At 39.5% G+C, this 21,461-nt stretch overlaps 1 protein-coding gene and 1 long non-coding RNA gene across 3 annotated transcripts in view; both read right to left on the minus strand.

Moving 5' to 3' along the window:
• LOC134225331 (nuclear protein localization protein 4 homolog) overlaps window positions 1-18,630 on the minus strand; it is a 74,890-nt gene extending 56,260 nt beyond the window's left edge. The window contains exons 1-7 of one of the 2 annotated variants that reach the window (XM_062705304.1): window positions 18,414-18,629; window positions 18,224-18,360; window positions 16,128-16,277; window positions 15,964-16,065; window positions 15,699-15,895; window positions 14,907-15,634; window positions 14,689-14,849 (exon numbers count right to left, since the gene is read on the minus strand). In XM_062705304.1, the coding sequence (XP_062561288.1) occupies window positions 14,689-14,849; window positions 14,907-15,634; window positions 15,699-15,895; window positions 15,964-16,065; window positions 16,128-16,277; window positions 18,224-18,244 (1,359 nt within the window). In that variant the 5' untranslated portion in view covers window positions 18,245-18,360; window positions 18,414-18,629. Of the gene's footprint in view, window positions 1-14,688; window positions 14,850-14,906; window positions 15,635-15,698; window positions 15,896-15,963; window positions 16,066-16,127; window positions 16,278-18,223; window positions 18,361-18,413 lie in introns of both variants that reach the window. The other variant, XM_062705305.1, reaches the window with a different exon arrangement.
• A 1,230-nt stretch (window positions 18,631-19,860) lies between these two features.
• LOC134219553 (uncharacterized) lies at window positions 19,861-20,717 on the minus strand. The gene is made up of 3 exons (XR_009981605.1): window positions 20,625-20,717; window positions 20,242-20,555; window positions 19,861-20,179 (listed from the first exon to the last, which is right to left on the minus strand). It is a non-coding gene; the product is annotated as an uncharacterized LOC134219553 (long non-coding RNA).
• Window positions 20,718-21,461: the final 744 nt, after the last annotated feature.

Below are 21,461 nucleotides of genomic sequence, written 5' to 3' on the forward strand. Positions count from 1 at the left end.
TCAGTAAACAATTCTAACCGAGATTTCTGTCAAAGTGACGTTTCGTTGCTTCAGCTCAGCAAATAATTTACTGAAAATCAGCTACCAAATGCCATTTTAGCCGAAAATAAGTTCTTTATGTTGCTAAATAGACGGCTGTGCGGATTTTGCGGAGCTGAAAATCGATGGAACCCAGGAACCAGGAAAAAGAAGCAGCGTCTTTACAAGTCTCGTTTCAGCATTCAACCACATTCAACTACTTTCACATCATTTGAAAAATCTCACGTCACTGTACTCGTAGAATAAGCCCAAATTTTATAAATTGATATGAAAAAAACAGCAGAAATACAAAGAAACGATACAGGAGCGACCAACGGATCAATTCGAGGTTGAGCATTCACGAAGGGAAAGATTTAGCGATAAACATCTATCCTTTATTCAATTGAAGCATATATTAATAAAATAAAATTGAATAAGTTGTTTGACGAAAATGCATAAGTTTGATTTTCCGTAATTCCGAGAAAACAACAACAAAATAAGTGTTTTCAACCGAAATGTACACATTTTTACAATTTCTTTGATTCATACGTTCAATTATTGCAACCAACCAACCAATTGCAACCACTTCACCATATGTCCACTAGGGTGCCAATGAAAATAACATTTTCGAATTTTATTACCCTAAAATATATGCAACATTTGAGCTCAATCGGACATGATTTAGGGGTGACTAAAATTCATCAAAGTTAAGACATTTTTATCCATGAAAATTTTCCCAAAGGAAAAGTCCAAAATCGAATTTTTATTTTTGATGCCTCTGACGTTATTTAAAAAAAATAAAAAAAAAACGATTTCAGATGACGAAAATTTTTCCATCGAATTTTAACACTGCAATACGCAAACGTTTTCGTAGCCAAATATATCCCCTTGAGCAAAACCAGAAATTTCCTAAGCTCTAAAATATGCCCCTATGTAAAATTTGAGCTCCATCGGACATGATTTAGGGATGCTCAAAATCTTGCTATAAAAATTTTGAATTTTGAAGTCCCAAAAATCTTCTAAGAGAAAAAACCATTAAAAAAAATTTTTTTTTGAGATAACATCTCGACTTTTTATGCATTTTTAAGTCATTTGGCATTTGGACATTTGGTGATGAAAGGCACCCCTAAATCATGTCCGATTGAGCTCAAATTTTGTATGGGGTCATATTTTGGGGTAAAGAAACTTGTGAGCAATGTCGTTTTTTGAAATTCGATGACAATTTTTTTTTACCATATACATTCCATTGGCACCCTAATGTCCACGATATTTCAAGCTTCAGAGCATTAAGAACAAACTATTACAATTAAATATATTTAAATTTTTTTGGGCGAGGAAACTTAAGCTTCTACCGCCCAAGACCGCCTTTTAAGAGATCTTCCAACCATTAAAAAAATTTTTTTTTTGAGATAACATCTCGACTTTTTATGCATTTTTAAGTCATTTGGCATTTGGACATTTGGTGATGAAAGGCACCCCTAAATCATGTCCGATTGAGCTCAAATTTTGTATGGGGTCATATTTTGGGGTAAAGAAACTTGTGAGCAATGTCGTTTTTTGAAATTCGATGACAATTTTTTTTTACCATATACATTCCATTGGCACCCTAATGTCCACGATATTTCAAGCTTCAGAGCATTAAGAACAAACTATTACAATTAAATATATTTAAATTTTTTTGGGCGAGGAAACTTAAGCTTCTACCGCCCAAGACCGCCTTTAAACGGGGCACTTTGATTATTTTTTTGTAATTTTCAATCGTTCGAAAAGTGTTTGATTTCGATGTAGTAAATGTAGTTTAAAATTAACTTTAAAAATTAACATTATTAAAACATTATTGGAAATTGAGTATTTTTTTGTTCCTCCGTGTTTCAGTATTTTTCCACAACTAATCTTATTCAATAGAACAGCGGTTCTCAACCTGGGGTACATGTACCCCTGGGGGTGCCTTCGCTGGCCCTAGGAGGTACCTCGGACAAAAATGCGTAATGGCGGACGTATTACAATTCCAATCAAAACTTATTGATAAAGTTTTGACGATTGCGTATTTTTTATTTCAAAAATTTATATTTTATGGGGAACTGTTCCATTTTCCATCTCATTGAACATATATTCGTCTCGTCGCAAAACAGAGATATACAGCATCAATCTTGTCGCTTATTTTTGCTAACATGCGTGTTCACTGCTGCACAAAAATAAAAAAACAAATCAAATTCCTTTTTATTGCTTTGTTTTTGATGGCATGGAAATGGGAGCTATGAGATGAAGTGCCGAACCGTTCCCCTACATAATATGCAATGCGTTCAATAAATCCCAATTGAATCCTGCCTTCCACAATCAGCACAATGTCAAATCAATCAGCGCGGAACAAAAGATCAAACGAACAAAACGTCGAATGAACAAAATGATTTTTTTTTCACTAAAGCTCTTTTGATTCGTTGCTCAGTAGCCTCCTTTCAGAGGCACAGAAGGCTCCTTTCAAGAGGCTCGGAAGGCTCTTTTCAAAAGGCTCAAAATTCCCTTTCAAGAGGCTCAAAAGCCTCCTTTCAGAATGCTAAAAAGTCTCCTTCTCTAGAGGCTCAAAAGCCTTCTTTCAAGGGGCTGGCAAGAGGCTCGCAAACCTCCTTTCAAGATCATTTCCAAGATCCAAGAGGCTCAGAAACTTCCGTTCAAGAGGCTCAAAAACATCCTTTCAGGAAGCTCAGAAGCCTCCTTTCAAGAGACTCGGAAGCCTTCTTTCAAGAGGCTCGGAAGTCTTCTTTCAAGAGGCTCGGAAGCCTCCTTTCAAGCTGCTCAAAGCCTTCTTTTCTAGAGGCTCAAAAGCCTCCTTTCATGAGGCTCGGAAGCCTCCTTTCAAGATCCATTCAAGTGGCTCGGAAGCCTTCTTTTAAGAGGCTTGTAAGCTGCCTTTCAAGAGACTCAGATGCCTCCTTCTTTCAAGAGGCTCAAAAGCCTACTTACAGAGGCTCTGAAGCCTCTTTTTAAGAGGCTCGGAAGGCTTCTTTTGTGAGGCTCGCAAGCCTCCTTTCAAGAAGCTCGTAAGCTTCCTTTTAAGAGGCTCGGGAGCCTCCTTTCAAGAAGCTCGGAATTCTTTTTTTCAAGAGGCTCAGAATTCTTTTTTCAAGAGGCTCAGAAGCCTCCTTTCAAGATGCAAAGGAAGCCTCCTTTTATGTGGCTCGAAAATCGTCTTCAAGAGGCTCGGAAGCCTATCTACAAGAGGCTCAGAATCCTTTAATTAAGGCGCGGAAACCTACTTTAAAGGGATTCAAAAGCTGAAAGGAGCTTCCCTTCAAAGGGCTTGGAATTATTTTTTCAAGAGGATTGGAAGCCTACTTTCGAGAGGGGGTACCTAAATTAATGCAAAAGTTCGAAGGGGTATCTCTCAAGAAAAAGGTTGAGAACCGCTGCAATAGAAGGCTATTCATCAGTATAGATAAATTTAAAAATGTTTTTTACACCGAAAATAAAAAAATAACCCTGAAAATTTAAAAATTGCAGTAAGTCGACTGTGAACTTCGAACTCTAAATATTTTGAAAAATCAAGAAATTATTTTATTGGATGAAAAACTCGTAAAACTAAATTCTAAAAAATCAAAATGAGAAATTAATGAATATATTCATGAGTTTACACATGGATTTTTGCAATGGGGGTTGCCAAATGCATTCCATATTTTCGACACATATATTTCATGCACCCGCATGCATTACATGAGCGTTCATACATACTATCCATGTGGGTCATCGTATCCATGTGTGAATTTGTATGCAAATAAGTATGTGCCGACGCATGATATGCATAGTTCAAAATACATGGATTTTTGCCATAAAGTATGTGTCGATTTTCCTGAGTGTATGACAGGAATCAATATTAAAAAGTTATTCTTGAAACAAATCTTTGTCCCGTACACGTGAATTGTTGAGCATCATTCCACAAAATTCGTGAATGCTCAACACCATGCTCTCCCAAATTTAGTACTGCTGATGTCCATTGGGAGTATTAAGAATCACATAGAAAACATGATATGTAATTTTACGACCGCAGCAATTCACCATTCACGTAACGTTCGCCAGAGACCGATATTCTGACCACACTGTAGAACAAATGCGGCTGCAAACAATTTCTTATTTCTACGCGCTTTAAACAACTATCAAATAATACAAACGTCATGATGGGAAAGAAACGTAAGGCCTTTCAAACTGGTACAAGAAGGAGATAATCAAGCGGAATGATTTCGGAAAATAATTGAACCTATAACAACACATATAATCTATAATAATCGTTCGATGAAACAAGCAAAAAAACTCAATTAAATAGAGGAAATACACAAAAAAAAACATTGTTCGTCGTAAGTAGTTGTCTTCTACAAAAATGCAAAATATTCCTAATAAAAATTAAAATAAAAAACATTTGCATCAATCGAGATCAAAATCTATCTCAAAAACAAATATGATAAATAAAAATAAAACAAAATAAGCACATACTATCCAAACTGAAGCTTATAAATTGATGTAGTATATTACCGAATTATGCAAAAGTACAAGTGAAAGTGTAGAACACCTATCTCTTTCTCGAAAAGCAGAGTAAGAAAAAAGCACGAAGCAGAAAAATAATACGGAGACATAGAACGATCTACTATCAACCGAGTGTAAAATAATGAAACAGATATTTAAACGAGAAATAGATTTAGATCTCACGAAGCAGAAATCCCATTAAACGTACGTATAATCTACAATTCAAATATGTATGAATTATTCGCAAAACACATACACAATCTTACAACCAAAACCAAATGAAACAGAAACAGAAGGAACGCAAAACTGTACCTGGAGTTAGAAAACGCTAAAGAGAAACAGCATTAAACAAGAAATAGAATGTAAAACTTAACCACAAGTAAACTGCAATCAGATAATGTAATACGAAATCGAAAGCATTCAAGAAAGGCCCTTTAGGAATCGAAACACAAAAATAGGGCAACATATATATATTTTGTTACTAATCAACATTTTCGAAATGCGTACGCGAGCAAGTAAGCCAACCAGGAAGGACCAAAAAATTGGTTCAAATAATGATCCCAGTTAATTACCTAATTAATTGTGTGTGCACTGTTGACAACGTCCTCATTATATGTTCGATTCACTTTATGGAAAATGATGGAAAACTCCAACCACAAACGTTGCATGCTCCGAATAAGAAACAAAACGAAACGTTCTTTTCCCTAACCTAATGAAGAAAACTGAATAACCAGCATTGCAGAACATATAATTGATCTATATACATAACCCTTTAATGGATTCCTACCACGGGTTGCACCATCCGAAGAAAAAAAACCGAAAGTATCGTCAAAATTTTAATTTGAAAAGACGCAATTCAACGGAACTCGACGCGGAAAGTACCTACATCCAAGCGAAAATATATAAAAAAGAAGGAAAATTTTCATGACAACAAAAAAAAAGTAATCGAAACATCAACAACAACACGAGCAACAGCAAAACTACAAAAACCGTAATGATGCAATAAAACAGAACGAAAAGGATCCGATGGTTTGGGGGTGAATGTGTTTCATTTGGGACTGTCGCCAAGGTGATGGCAAAGGTGGAGGGGGAAGTGAGTGTGAACGGTTCCGTCCGGCAAGATGGGGACGTTTCCATGGTGCATGAAGGGCAACATTTTATTGTAAGGTTTGCATGGTTTACTGTTGTATGTCACATAAAGTACTGTGTACAATCAGTTGTTGTGGAACGACGAAAATAATTTTCACTGCGAAGGGAGGCTTCGGTACACCAAATTAACTGGAGGTTTAGTTCGAATTAGTAGCTTCATAACTTTTTGAGGTATACGATTGGAATAGGAATAGAGATTAACATGAAATATTGCACAGTGTAAATATTCTTTATGGAGTGTACAACTGGGTGCGAATTTGCCTGTGTAAAATTTAGCGATTTGTCCCATTGGCAAAAACCCTGATTAATCCACCTAGCGGTGATGGTGCCTTTCTCGTGCATTATAAAAATAGTATTTTGCCCATTACTCTTGAGCCCATAGTCCGATCTGGCCAATTTTCAATAGGAAACAATGGTAAAGCATCCTGCGTCGAATGCAACTTGTTGCGAGTAAATTGGTTAAGGATAAGTGCCTGAAAAATGAGTGACATTTTTTTACTCATTTTTTCTATAAAAAATGGTATTTTGGCCATAACTTCCGAGCCCATAGTCCTATCTGACCAATTTTCAATAGGAAACAATGGTAGAGTATCCTGCGTCGAATGCAACTTGCTGCGAGTAAATCGGTTAAAGATAAGTACCTTAAAAATGAGTGACATTTTTTTTGGGTGGGTGCGCACAGACACACATACATACATACACACACACACACACACACACACACACACACACACACACACACACACACACACACACACACACACACACACACACACACACACACACACACACACACACACACACACACACACACACACACACACACACACAGACATCACCTCAATTCGTCGAGCTGAGTCGATCGGTATATAACACTATGGGTCTCCGGGCCTTCTATAAAAAGTTTGTTTTTGGAGCGATCATATAGCCTTTACGTATACTTAGTATACGAGAAAGGCAAAAAATATTGCAATAATTGATTTGGACAGAAGTGGGACTACAGATTGGATTATCTGTTGTTGCTCTACTTTGAATAAAATAAAAATAAAAATTAGAAAGCAAAAAATCATTGAAATAATATTATTTATTATAATCATTTTGATTAATGTCGGAAGGAGCTCCAAAATCCTGCGGGCAAAACGCCTTCTGTGTATTCCCTCATATTTACCCTGTTCGAGATACTAGACCTAAAATTATGTATAAGTTAGGCGACAAAAGTTTCAGTATAATATATAGGAAGAAAGGAAAATATAAAATTTCCACATTTTGATGAAACATCTAACATTTGGCAAGGCAAAACGCCCTTATGGGACTAACCTACAATGTACAACGCGTCTCCACATACGGTCCATACCAGAATGTTGATTCGCTGACGCATTGTTCCCTGCCAGACAAAAGGCGTTTTTCATCATACATTTTCCGGCAACGAAATATCACAACTCTTTTTTTTAAATGTGAATATTGAGATTTTTTAAATATTAAGCTGGCATCAGCTAGCTTTATTGTTTTACTGTTACATGAGTTATAAATACCCACAGCTAAGATATCAAAGCAGTCTTTATCTAGGTAGGGCATATTGCCCCCTCCTCTATTTGTGAGCACTTACGGCCCCTCCTCCCTCGTATGTTAAATTCATTTACCGGACTCGGCTGTGCGAATCTCGGTTTGAGAATTTTATCCGACAGCTAGCAACACAAAATGCAATGCTTCAAAACTCGAAAAGCATGTGCACAGCATGTGGCAAATTTAATTTAAAATAATGATAGATGAGTTAACGAACCGGAACTGACATGACAACGGATCTGGCGATGCTAATAGTTTATATAGAGAAAATTGGAAACGAATAAAAGAAAAACAAACTAAAACACCTAGTAGTGGTACTGCTTTTCTCGCATTTGGTCAAGACACACACCGGTTTGGTTCACCATTTTCCTTATGACTTTTGAACGCAATGACCGATCGTTATCAAATTCAATAGCGATCAACAAGAATTTACCACAAAATTTGATAACAATTTTTTTCATCTTTTGTGCACACACACGCACCGACGGACAGACATTTGCTTAGTTCGTCGAGCTGAGTCGATTGGTGTATAACACTATGGGTCTAGGAGCCTTCTAAAGAAAGTACGTTTTCGGAGTGAAATGATAGCCTTCCGGTACAACTTTCTTGTACGAGAAAGGCAAAAGTGGTAGAAGGCTGAACGAAGATAATGTGATAGCTTAAGTCTGACCCGCATTAAAGCATGTACTAGGTAGAAAAGGTCGGCGAGCTGGAAAACAACAAAGCTCCTGGGGTTGATCAACTGCCAGTAGAGCTGTTTAAACACGGTGATGAGGCACTGGCTAGAGCGCTGCACTGGGTAATTACCAAGATATGGGAGGATGAAGTTCTGCCGCAGGCGTGGATGGATGGTGTCGTGTGTCCCATCTACAAAAAGGGCGATAAGCTGGATTGTAGCAACTACCGCACAATCACATAGCTGAACGCCGCCTACAAGGTACTCTCCCAAATTTTATGCCGTCGACTAGCACCAGGTTTTATGGGCGAACGCTCCACCACATACCAGGTGTTCGCCATTCGCCAAGTACTGCAGAAATGCCGCGAATACAACGTGCCCACACATCATCTATTCATCGACTTCAAAGCCGCATATGATACAATCGATCGGGACCAGCTATGGCAGCTAATGTATGTACACGGATTTCCGGATAAACTGACACGGTTGATCAAAGCGACGATGGATCGGGTGATGTTCGTAGTTCGAGTTTCAGGGGCATTCTCGAGTCCCTTCGAAACCCGCAGAGGGTTACGACAAGATGATGGTCTTTCGTGTCTGCTATTCAAAGTCGCTTTGGAAGAGGTAATACGAAGAGCAGGGATTACCACGAGTGGTACAATTTTCAATAAGTCCTTCCAGCTATTTGGCTTCGCCGACGACATAGATATTATGGCACGTAAATTTGAGAAGATGGAGGAAGCCTACATCAGACTGAAGAGGGAAGCCAAGCGGATCGGACTAGTCATCAACACGTCGAAGACGAAGTACATGATAAGAAGAGGTTCAAGAGAAGACAATGTGAGCCACCCACCGCGAGTTAGCATCGGTGGTGACGAAATCGAGGTGGTAGAAGAATTTGTGTACTTGGGCTCACTGGTGCCTGCCGAAAATGATACCAGCAGGAAAATTCGGAGACGCATAGTGGCTGGAAATCGTACATACTTTGGACTCCACAAGACGCTCCCTCCAATCGAATAGAGTTCGCCGCCATACCAAACTGACAATCTACAAAACGCTCATTAGACCGGTAGTCCTCAACGGACACGAGACCTGGACGATGCTCGTGGAGGACCAACGCGCACTTGGAGTTTTCGAAAAGAAAGTGCTGCGTACCATCTATGGTGGGGTGCAGATGGCGGACGGTACGTCGAGGAGGCGAATGAATCACGAGTTGCATGAGCTGTTAGGAGAACCATCCATCGTTCACACCGCGAAAATTGGACGACTGCGGTGGGCCGGGCACGTAGCCAGAATGTCGGACAGTAACCCGGTGAAAATGGTTCTCGACAACGATCCGACGGGCACAAGAAGGCGAGGTGCGCAGCGGGCAAGGTGGATCGATCAGGTGGAAGATGACTTTCGGACCCTCCGTAGACTGCGTGGTTGGCGACGTGTAGCCATGGACCGAGCCGAATGGAGAAGACTCTTATATACCGCACAGGCCACTTCGGCCTTAGTCTGAATAAATGAAAATGAATCCCTTAAATTCAGTATTCTTGGTTTCAGTTTTTTTAAACAAAAATCCGATCCGTGATGTCCTACAAAAATGTGAGCACTAATAAACTACGCGTTTTGATATATGTAAAAATTTACGACAATTATATCACAAGTTATGGAACTTTTAAAGTCAATTCAGGGTGTTGACTCATCTTCAAAATAAAAATTCCCAGATATTTCCAGGGTTTTCAATAAATTTTTAGGATTCTAAAAATACGTTGAACCCATAACATCTAGAAGCAGCTTTCACCGGTTAAGGTTAACATGGTGCGGATGATTTTATTATTATTTGAAAAAAGGAATAAATAGTTTTGAAAAGTATTCAATAATTGTCATGTGTCATGTCACAATAATTCTGAAACTTTGAAGATTTGACAATATTTAAATGCTAAAATCCTTTCTTGGCTTACCTTATACAGTTTTAAAATTCATCAAGGTGTTAACTTCTTCAGAAATTGCTTTAGAAATTCCTTCATAAAAACATAAGGATTTTCTTTGAAATTTTTATTTTCATTTCTTTTTGAAATTCCTTATTCTGGCAATTATTCCTCCGGAAATTCTTTCAGCAATTCCTTCAGAAATTATTTTCCTTGGAAATTCCATTCCATCGGAAGTTGTCGTTTTCTCTGGGAATTCTTCCGAAAATGCTATGACGAAACTCTAGGAACTTCCGAACAAATTCCTAAAGAAATGTCCGAAAGGAATTTCAGAAAGAATTCTTAAAGGTTGTTCTAACATTGTTAACATTCTCCAGTAATTGCCTTGGAAATTCTCCCAGGAATTCCTTTAAATATGTCTTGAAGAATTCCTTCAGAAATTTTTCTGGAATTCCTTCATAAGCACATTTAGAAATTTCTTCGTGGTCTCTTTAACAATTCCTTCAGAAAATTCATCCCAAATTCCCTTACGATTTTTAAATTTTTTTGGGTGGCAAGTAGTGATTTACCCTATCTAAACTAAAATTATCTTCCAAAATTATTGACGCGTTTTCAAGCTTCTAATGCGTGCGTTTGCAAAGTTTGGGTCGCGCTTGCCACATAATATGTTTGATTTATAAAATTAATTGTTTGCTATTACTGATTTATCAAAATTTAATATTTCTGAAACATACTTCCAATTTATATTTTTGATTTCCGTTCAAATTATCGGCCAATCTGTCAAGTTCTGCTAGAAATTTACATCGAGATAGACCACTGGTGCGAGTAGTGCTATATTTTTGTTAAAGGGTACGTTGTTCTCTAAATATACCATTTGAGGCTGGAGAGTGAAATCTCTCCAAAATGTCACATGTCATTTGACATAATGTCATTTGAATGACATTTTGCCTCCCACGACCCATATTACACGCTAAAAATGAACTACTCAAAATTGAGTCGAATCCGACTCATTTTCATTAAAAACGGGACAACTCAAAATTTGAGTAATATATACTACTTCAATAAAATAATGATTTCGCGAAAGTTAAGCTTGGCCTTCCATCAATTTTTAATACGACAGATGCGAATCAAGTTTATCTATCTATCTAAGTGCATTTTACGACAAACAGACTCCTAGTTTAAGTGCAATCATCATTTTATTGAAGTAGTATCTTTTACTCAAATTTTGAGTTGTCCCGTTTTTAATGAAAATGAGTCGGATTTGACTCAATTTTGAGTAGTTCATTTTTAGCGTGTACATATTTACAGCAATGTCTTGTAAGACAAATTTGTAGGCACATTTGAACGCTATAAGTTCGTCATATTCAATGACTTGATAAGTAACTTTTGAAAAAGTTCTGGGAAAATCATACAAACCAATGAAAATGACATTTTACAACACTGGTTCTAACAAATGAATCACTCCTCAATTGGAGGACGCATTCGTAAAATGGCAAAAGAGTAAATTACTGCTTCTTAAAAAATCTCATTTGTCAGGAATAAGGCAAATTAATGCATTATTTCTTTATTTAAATATAAAATTTGCCCGGAACTAGCATTAGCATTGTTATGGTGTAATTTGTAGATTGGACACTACTCATGTTTTACTTTTGAGATCCTTATCTAGAATGCTGTCAGAAATCAAGAAGGGGCAGGGTGTTTGAATCCAAAGGAGAATGAGCAAATCTCTCACTTATCATGTCTGTATACACTCTCGATAGATAGCATACCGTAAGAGACGTTTTCCGATAGCTGTTACGATAATGAACTGATTCGGGGGCTACAACCCATGATAAATTTCTTTTATTAAGCCCCAATTGCGGGGGACACCGGTTCCAATGATGCATTTCAACTTGTTTTATACAGCTGTGTGAAAAAATATGGTCCCCAACATAAAATGAGCGAGAACAAAGCGTTTTATCAAACCCCATCGGTGGGGGGCGCCTATCCGAATCATCTTTTTTCCAACTTGTATACTGCCGTCATACGTATATTTGTCCCATGTTTGCTGGGATTTCCTATGTACATGGGACAATTATGCGTAGAACGGCAGTATACAAGTGCGATAGTTTTGTTTTCATGGCTTGTCATGATTCGAAGAGGTTTTTGCCTCTCTTTTATCGTTGATAGAATTCCGAAGGGTGATATCAAGATCTGTTTGGGCGACTTCAATGCGAAGATCGGATCCGTCAACTCGAACCATGAGCGCATTATGGGACGCCATGGTATCGGAGAAATGAGCGAAAACGGAGAGCTGTTCGCAGAATTTTGTGGTAATAACGACATGGTGATCGGGGGATCGCTCTTCCCTCATCGACCGGTTCACAAGGTCACGTGGGTCTCCCGTGACGGCTTTACAGAAAATCAAATCGACCACATCTGCATCAGCCTAAAATGGAAACGGAGCCTTCTTGATGTACGGAATAAACGTAGTGCCGATATCGCGTCTGATCATCACCTCCTCGTCGGCGAAATACGCCTGCGCATTGCGCGGATTCGTCGGCAGGAGGAAAGAGTTGGACGACGATTCAACACACGCCGACTGGAAGATGCCACGATGAAACGGTCCTTCGTTGAAGAACTGGAGACGCGTGCTGCAGATATTCCGGAAGGTGGCAGCGTGGAAGACCAATGGACCGCCATCAAGAATGCCTTTATCGCCACCAGCGAGAACAATCTGGGCGAACTACGCACAGAGAGAAAACAATGGATCACCGATGAGACCTGGAGGAAGATAGAGTAGCGAAGAGAAGCCAAAGCCGCGATAGAGCGATCGAAAACCAGAGGAGCCAAAGTCGTAGCCCGTCAACGATACGCGGCTCTTGAGAAGGAAGTACAACGCTCATGTCAACGGGACAAGCGAGCGTGGGCAGACTCTCTGGCCGACGAAGGAGAGAGAGCCGCCGCAACCGGGGACATTCGCCTCCTCTACGATATCTCACGACGCTTAAGCGGGGTGAAGATGAATGCTGAATGCAACGATGCCTGTGAAAAACGCGAATGATCAGCCAGCCAGGCCATCACCACCTCGGCATGATCTGCCTAGGATCCGACGTATAACACGCGTCAATACCGAAGCTCCATCACTGCTAGAGATTCAAACAGCCATCCAAAGCATGAAATCGAATAAAGCCCCAGGGGTCGATCGCATATCAGCCGAGAAGCTCAAAGCTGACCCCATGACATCCACTCAACTACTGCATCGTTTATTTCGTAATATCTGGGACACCGCAACTTTCCCGGTCGACTGGATGCATGGTATCTTAGTGAAGGTACCCAAAAAGGGTGACCTGACTGTATGCGATAACTGGCGAGGCATTATGTTGCTGTGTACCGTTCTCAAAGTTCTGTGCAAAATTATCCTAGCCCGGATTCAGGAGAAGATCGATGCGACTCTCCGGCGGCAGCAAGCCGTATTCCGTCGCGGAAGATCCTGTGTGGACCATATTGTCACGCTCCGCATCGTTCTGGGGAAGGTCAACGAATTCCAAAAGTCTCTTTACTTGGTATTCATTGACTACGAAAAAGCTTTCGACCGTCTCAATCACGAGAATATGTGGGGCGCCCTGAGACGCAAGGGAGTTCCTGAGAAAATCACCGGCCTTATCGAGGCACAGTACGAGGCCCTCTCGTGTAGAGTACTGCACAATGGGGTCTTGTCCGACCCTATCCGGGTCGTAGCTGGTGTGAGGAAAGGATGTATTCTATCACCGTTACTGTTCCTCATCGTAATCGACGAGATTCTGGTAGATGCGATTGACCGTGAACCAAACCGCGGGCTGTTATGGCAGCCTATAACCATGGAGCACCTAAATGACTTCGAATTGGCGGATGATGTTGCACTCCTCGCGCAACGGCGCTCTGATATGCAGAGTAAGCTCAACGGCTGCAGGTGTTCATCAACAGATGCCTGCGGTACATAATTTGGGCCTGGTGGTCTCAACTGGGTTTCAAGCAACGAGCTCCATCGTCGTTGTCACCAGAGGCAACAGATATTCGGGATCGGAAGTGGGGCTGGGTCGGCCACACTCTACGTAGGGGCGGAAAACGAAAACTGTAAACAAGCATTATACTGGAACCCAGTGGGACATCGCAGCAGAGGCAAACCCAGAGACTCATGATCACATGCGAGACTAGGGACTGCTATGCTAGTTATTTAAATTAACGATTTGAGAAACGTTATCAGGGTAACTACCAACTAACTTTTCCAGTTGACTTCCACACGAGGAGTGACATTTGAAATATGTCCATTTTCCAGTTCACAGACATTCGTTACATCAACGCCAGCGGTTGCATATACTGCCGTTCTACGCATAATTGTCCCATGTACATAGGAAATACCAGCAAACATGGGACAAATATACGTATGACGGCAGTATAGGCATGCCGAGCGGTATGGAGGGCACTAAGTGTGGAATTTTAATAGCGGCAGTCTAAGAATCGTGACACAACAAGAGGAATCGTATATTATGCGAGAGAAGAAATGAACATATTTTAGTAAACGTATCCAATTTGTTTCGCTTCCAAACACTTTCGTCCACCACCGCTATTTACAAATATGTAAAAATAAATAAGGGTAATTTTTTTTACAAAGTAAAAAAGGCGTTTGGTGTGGTTCATAAGAGCCTTGACCAATTGAGAAAAAATCAAAACTTTTAGAGGTGCTTTCCAAAATATTTCAGTTTGTAAACAGCGAATCAGATTGAGATCGTCCAGCTGTCTTCAAAACAACGATTAAAATCTATTTTCCTACTAATTTTAATTTAGCAGAAATATTCTGCAATCGTCAATAAAAAAAGAAAAATCTCCACTTACCTTATAGTACACGTCCGGAACGTACTGCTTGTCGGTTGATTCACGAATGTACCCCAACTCTGGAGCATCCTTGGTTGGAATCAAACAATTATCTCTAACAAGTGCCATACACTGCGCCGTGACAGCATACCCTTCCATGTGCACTTGTTTCTTATCATCACCTAAAACCAGAACTATGTGATTTCTTCCTTATTTTCAATATCTTGAGATTAAATTACCTGTGACGCAGACTGTGACAAATTTTGATCCAAAGTATCCACCATTTGCGTACTTACAGCGGTTCGGATGATTGTTCTGCAGATGGCCAGCCAGAATGCATTCCTGTGCTGTTAGAAAATGTGTTTTGATACCGCGAACATGCTTCACTGTACCAGCGGCGGCATTCTCGGCCAGAAGATCTGTAAAGATCCAACCCACGCGACGCAACCCCAAGTGGCGGGCCATTTCGTTCACCTCGGCTTCATGTTCATCTTCCAGCAACAGAATTGAATCGCGATTGCTTTCCTGTGGCGGTTCATAGATAGCTGCGACACGAGCACGGATACCCAGCGGGACATCCGGATGAACCTCATAGGTGCCGAACAGCATACCGATGCGCTGGTGACCGGTGGTGCGCCAATAGTTGAGGAATCGCTCGACTATTCCGGTGTTTTCGAACATAACATTATCAACGTGACGATAGGCCTGTCGGTTGAGCGTAATGGCCGACGGTTGACACTTGGAACAAATGCCCTTGGGCCACGGCGGGTGATCCCGGCAGCCGGTTTTGATCTTACAATTGAGATCTTCTAGGGCGACGAACTTGCCGCGATCCACACCCGATGTGAGTTTCTTCAGGTGTGAATGAAACGAGAAATGCTTAATCTTCTGCTCCTTGAGGTAGGTTTCGTCCCACGGTTCGAGTGGAGAGCAATGGACGCAACAACCATTCGAGTTATGACGGCATCTACAAAGGATAATTTTAATAATTTGTTTGGTTTGGATGACGTTTAGTCACATTGAAAACATACAATTTTTCATCTCGCTTTCTTTGTATTCTTCCGTCTTGCTTATAGAGCTCTATATCGACTGAGTCCTCTCCGTTTAGAACAGCTGAAGCATTGGCACCGTAGCTGGTGCTGGGAGTTGGCTCCCGACTGAACCCAGCTGCCCCGCTGAATGAGGAACTACTGGTGGAGGCCATCGACGCTACGGACGAACTTCTTTCCTGCAAACATGATGATAATTAATTCATTTACCTAATTTCACGAGACAAAAAGCAAATACAAGACTTACAGGCTCCTTCGAAGTTGATGGTCCAGCAATATGCTTCAGATAAATCATATCACCATGCTTCAGACCACTTTCTTTCACTGTCTGAGAGCGACTGGAGACAATCTACAAACAGAGAAATTTGAATGAAAATATTGCATGGCTTTCCATAATATGTTCTCCCTTACCTCTTTCGTACAGTTCCTTTCTTTGAAAAGTGCGAATCCATAATCATTGAAGGCAAAAGTGCCGTGAACAAGCTCGTACAATTCCCTTAAATTACTGGTGTCGGAAATCTCCACTCTCTTGGTTCCATCCGGTGATTGAACCCGAAGTACCTAAACAAAAAGTTTTTCAAATTAGATTTTAGATATATAAAAAAAAGGTAAGTAATAAACACGGGATATTTCGAAGTACTGAACGCTTTTTAAATGGACTGATTCGCCAAATAAAGTATCAAAAAGCAGTACCTAACACATATTCGACTTATAAGAAAAAACCCTGATTAATCCACCTAGCGGTGATGGTGCCTTTCATGTGCATTATGAAAATAGTATTTTGGCCATTACTCTTGAGCCCATAGTCTGATCTGGCCAATTTTCAATAGGAAAAAATGGGAGAGTATTCTGCGTCGAATGCAACTTGTTGCGACTAAATCGGTTAAGGATAAGTACCTGAAAAATGAGTGACATTTTATTTGGGTGGGTGCGCACATATAGCCTTTACGTATACTTTGTATACGAGGAAGGCAAAAAAAGAAAGTCATTGGATCGTGGTTCGACGAAATCTTCATTTAGGTACATTAATTATTTAGCATCCGACATCCTAACCCGATAAAATGTGGACGTTATTCCATTCAAGCCTTTGAAATAGCATGAACGGAATTATGTATCACTCCATTTAGATTGGTATAAGCTAACTTCCCAGAAACAGGAGTAGAATCTACAATTGAAATACTAAACGCGTGCTTAAAAAAAAATAATTGACTATTTCGTCTTAGTTGAAGCACATGCGTAGTTTCTCAAGAAGCAGCCATTTACGATTTTTTCTTATTTCGGCCAATCACTAGGTTTCATTAGCTTTTTCATATCATGTTTCAAGAATAAATAGAACAGTCATCTGCTCTTTCATCTTTTCTGGGCAAATTCTATTAATTTTTCTTATTCAAAGGATACAATACCTTTTATAAGGAGGAATCATCTGCTTACTTGCCTTAGTCTGGGAAAATACGCATACGGTTCAATGGAACGCATTTTCTACTTGTTTACAATCATCCGGAAGAAAGCGTGCTTTAACTAAAAGAGTCGCTTATTCGTTTACGTTATTTTGGGAAAATGTGTGCTTTTCAAGGAGGAAGGGCAAGGTCTAGCAATGTTTCAGTTTAGAAAAAAAGAAAATAAAATCATTATTTGTGGGGGGTAGAAGCAGAGGGGTGTAAGTGACATTTTGGTCAAATTTCAGTTAAGGCAAAAGTACCCAAAGCATAAATTCAATAATGTCGAAATACGTAACTCTAAAATTACTATCAAGTGAAACTTAATAGAATAGCATGTGGTCGTTTTATAACAAGTACAGAGCTCTAAGGGCCGATTTATTCATACCCGCTTAGATACTAGATCAAGTTTAAGCGTATGGGTAAGCACCGCTTGAGAGTTAAGCGAGGGTGGAGAAATTGGCCATAAAATGATTATTGAAACATTTCTTGACAAGCAATAATACGCATAATTGTCCCATGCACATAGGAATCACAGCCTACATAAGATATGAATATACGTAATACGGCAAAATGTGCCTCTACTGATATACTGCCGCTAACCGCAAGTCAGACTTATCTGGATATGGCGTCCATATACAGATAAGTCTGACTTGCGGTTAGCGGCAATATAGTTCGGTGTCCATGTATACTATCTTTGGTATCATAAAAACGCATTTAAAATATTTATGTTCAAGTTTCTCAAACAGTGGCCACCAATTTAATACACTGCCAGCACTGGAGAAATGGCAATCATAACAAACTTCTAAGTTGCTCGTTTCTTTGATTGAGGTTAATTCATCAATGTAGATGATAATCCGGAACGTTGCCGTAGCGCTTAGTGGTCGGATAATAAAGGCTTTTGGCAAATGATTAGAAAACCACAGTTTTTACAAGTCGAAAACTCTTCATGAGCTTCATAAAATAACCAGTTTTCCTCTTTCATCACAACTTCAATGACATTCACTTTTCCGTGCGTCATTTCTTTCTTCTTCATAATCCGTAAGCCGACACAATAAAATCAGTACTTACAATTTTGCCACCTTTGGACATCTTGAGCTACTGCTGCCCAGACCAACCCGGAATACGCTGCTCCTCGTTCTAGCTTATGTAAGTAAACTTTGGCCCGTTGTCGGGGGCTGCAAAACCTTCTGAATGATGCTCCAAACCTGTAACGGTACGACAATGACGAAGCTGCTCAGCCAACCGTCCTCAAACTTACCGAGATGTTGTCTGACCCAAATCGCTAGTACTATAGCTGCCGTGGTTAGAACAACCGCTGTCACTATTACAGAACAATATTCTGCTTATTTCGAACAGAATCGCGATAAAAACATTCAAATTATACCAACAAATAAAGCGCAAGCGAAAATCCGACCGAGAAACTTCAATGCACCGACGAAGGAAGAAACTCTGACGATGATGGTCGTTGTGCAAAAATGACGTGCAGCTGGCTTTCGAGAAATGTCAAAACAAAACTCAGCGACTTTTCTACACGGTTAAAATAAATCACATATTAAATATTTCTTTCGTACTATCGTGTTTAACAAAAGTGAGTTCATTTTACTCAAATCCAAGATTGTGTGCGGAAAGTTACTTGGAAAGTTACAGTCGACTCTCTATTATCAATTCGGTGCAAAACTGAATTATATTCATTTGGTGATATACAGCGCACTACTTCCGAAATTAGGTTTGACGTATGGATTGTGAGAAAAATCCAATTTCGATAGCGGCTATAATTCGGTTTTCTACTGAATTTATAATACATCTCGATGTTCTACAACTCGAAATCTTTCCCTATGTCGATGGTTTCCTTGGTCCCTTCAATCTACATACATACATTCGGGTATGGGCCTTTTCACGAGACGTTTAAAAACAGCTGATTTTATCGTCAATTGACAGTTCTTCTATGAAAGTGACAGCTTCGGACTTGCAGGTCTGTTCAGCGGTTGTAAACAAGTGCAGTCTCGGCAGTGTCACATGAAAAGGCCTATTCTACATCTCGATAACCTCCCTATCTCGATAAATATCTTACATTTTGAGCGCAGCTGAGAGAGTACACGTATAAATCAACTCATACTAAATACAGCTCATTTTGAACAAATTTCAATTTTGTGGCGTCATTTTAAATATATCGACGTATTCAAAATAAGTAGAGGGTATGAATTAATTTTATATTCGACACGTTAATTTATGCGATGCAGTAAATGAATTATTGGCAGTGGCTGATTTTCTACTCGCCGCTACCACATCCAGGCGCTATAGTATATGCGTAAAATAGCCAGCAGGAGTTATCCGCCAGAAATTTGTACACTGAGATAATTTCGCATCTTAAATTTATGTGCACTGCACATATATTTTTGCAATCAAGCTTTGCATATATATTATATTAGTCTTGCACATAGAATGAGAAATTTTGCTACTCTTAAATTTTATGTGCACGCATAAATAGAATTTAAATGCAAGTGAAATATTAATTATATGTTTATGTTAATATGTTTTATATGCAGTAATAGTAATAACCATGTGAGTTACTTTTAAAGTCGTTCTAATATAATTTTGGTTTTTCTTTCATAATTTGTGGGAAAATACGAAATAAAAAAAATACATATATTTGTCTTTCTTCCAGACATTCTTTTTTAACATTGACAATGTTGTAGTGCCGTCCCAAGGTGAGCGTGGGGGACGGAAACGTTGGTGTTGCCGAAATGGATCTTCTATCTATTGAATAATAAGCAAAAACCACCCGCGGCGGACGGTGCCTTTGAGTCGATTCCACACTGTAACGGCTTGCTCTTCGATCCGTAACGTAATCCGTTTGTGCCGAAACGCCTAAAATGACCACCGTTCCGTCGACAGGTACCAGCGTCTTTTCCACTTCCACCGTGAAAGCGAAGTGATGCCGCGCTCCTGCACCAGAAAGTCCGTCACTGTTGTTCGCGTGCGATTTGTCGGAATAGAATAGCATCCGCTCAGTGGTGGTGTTTCCTGTAAGCAGTGTAAAGTTTTTATCAGGATAATGTATATTTTTTTTCGAAATCTCCACTTACCTCAATATGTGCCAAGATGCCGATGCTGGAAATACTGTTATCAGCCGTATTTTGGTAGCCAGTTTCACACTGCTTATCTTTCCCCGACGAACTCGATTACTTCCGCACTTTTTACAAAGCCAAACAAGACTCTTACTGTTGGCGTTTTACCACAGAGCCTTTATTACAAACGCCGGCATCAGCACAAGTGGAGTGGATCGCTTTGAACCAACAGCGAGGTGTTACAAAAGATTTATCCGATGGTTCGTCACCGCGTAAAACATTGCTTGCGTTTCGTAGGAATAAAAGAGCTTCCTGCTCGGTGGTGGATTTTCCTGGAAATGATGTAGTTTTTTTCATAGGATGGTGTTCATTTTTTCGCTTTTTTTGTCATCTTCACTTACCTTTATCAATGTGTTCCAGGATTCCGATGTTGGAAGTGTTGTTTTCTTTTTAAAACATGCTCAAATTCCAAGTTGGTCCGCCGTATTTTGGTTTGCTGCTCCGCCATGTTGGTGATTTTCAAACAGTAATCATTAATATAAACGCCAATATATTTCATGTGCGAGTATTGATATTTGATTAATTATTGGTCATTGCATTGAAAATTAATTTCTTATTTAAATAAATCATAAATGCTTGTCATTTAAGTTCTATTAACCATTAATACATTTTAAATGCTGCACATAAAAGCGAGTTGAGGAAAGCAGGCTTGATTCTATATAGTTTGTGCACATAAAAAATATTGTTGATTTGATTTCAGTGTATGGTGAAAGACATCTAATGCGGGTTTTCTCAAAATTAGGAACTTTTCATGAAAAACTATTTGGTACCGGTTATGTAGAAAGGTGTCCGCTACTACGCCTACCAAATATTTTTTCGATGAAGGTGCTTAATTTTGAGAAATCGAACCTTAGATGCCTTTCGCCATACTGATTTCAGAAAGTTAACTCCTAGTGTGCCGCTGTAAGCACGCTCAAAGCAGGCGATTCATTGACGAAATCTTTGTAATAAATATTCTACACGGTTAGAAAAAAGTACTTAATATTAGGTACTTTTCACTCAAATCGGGGGTTCAGTGTGGGAACCCAAAATTAAGTAATTTTTTCTTGAAATTAAGTAAAATTCACTTAATATTAAGTAAAATATACTTAATTTTAAATAGAAACTAACCAAAAGTTAGGTAAATTTCACTCAACTTTTGTGAACATGAGATTACTCAACGTTGGGTTCCCACCCTT

Source organism: Armigeres subalbatus, chromosome 3 (genome assembly GCF_024139115.2).
Source record: "Armigeres subalbatus isolate Guangzhou_Male chromosome 3, GZ_Asu_2, whole genome shotgun sequence".
Lineage (NCBI taxonomy): Eukaryota > Metazoa > Arthropoda > Insecta > Diptera > Culicidae > Armigeres > Armigeres subalbatus.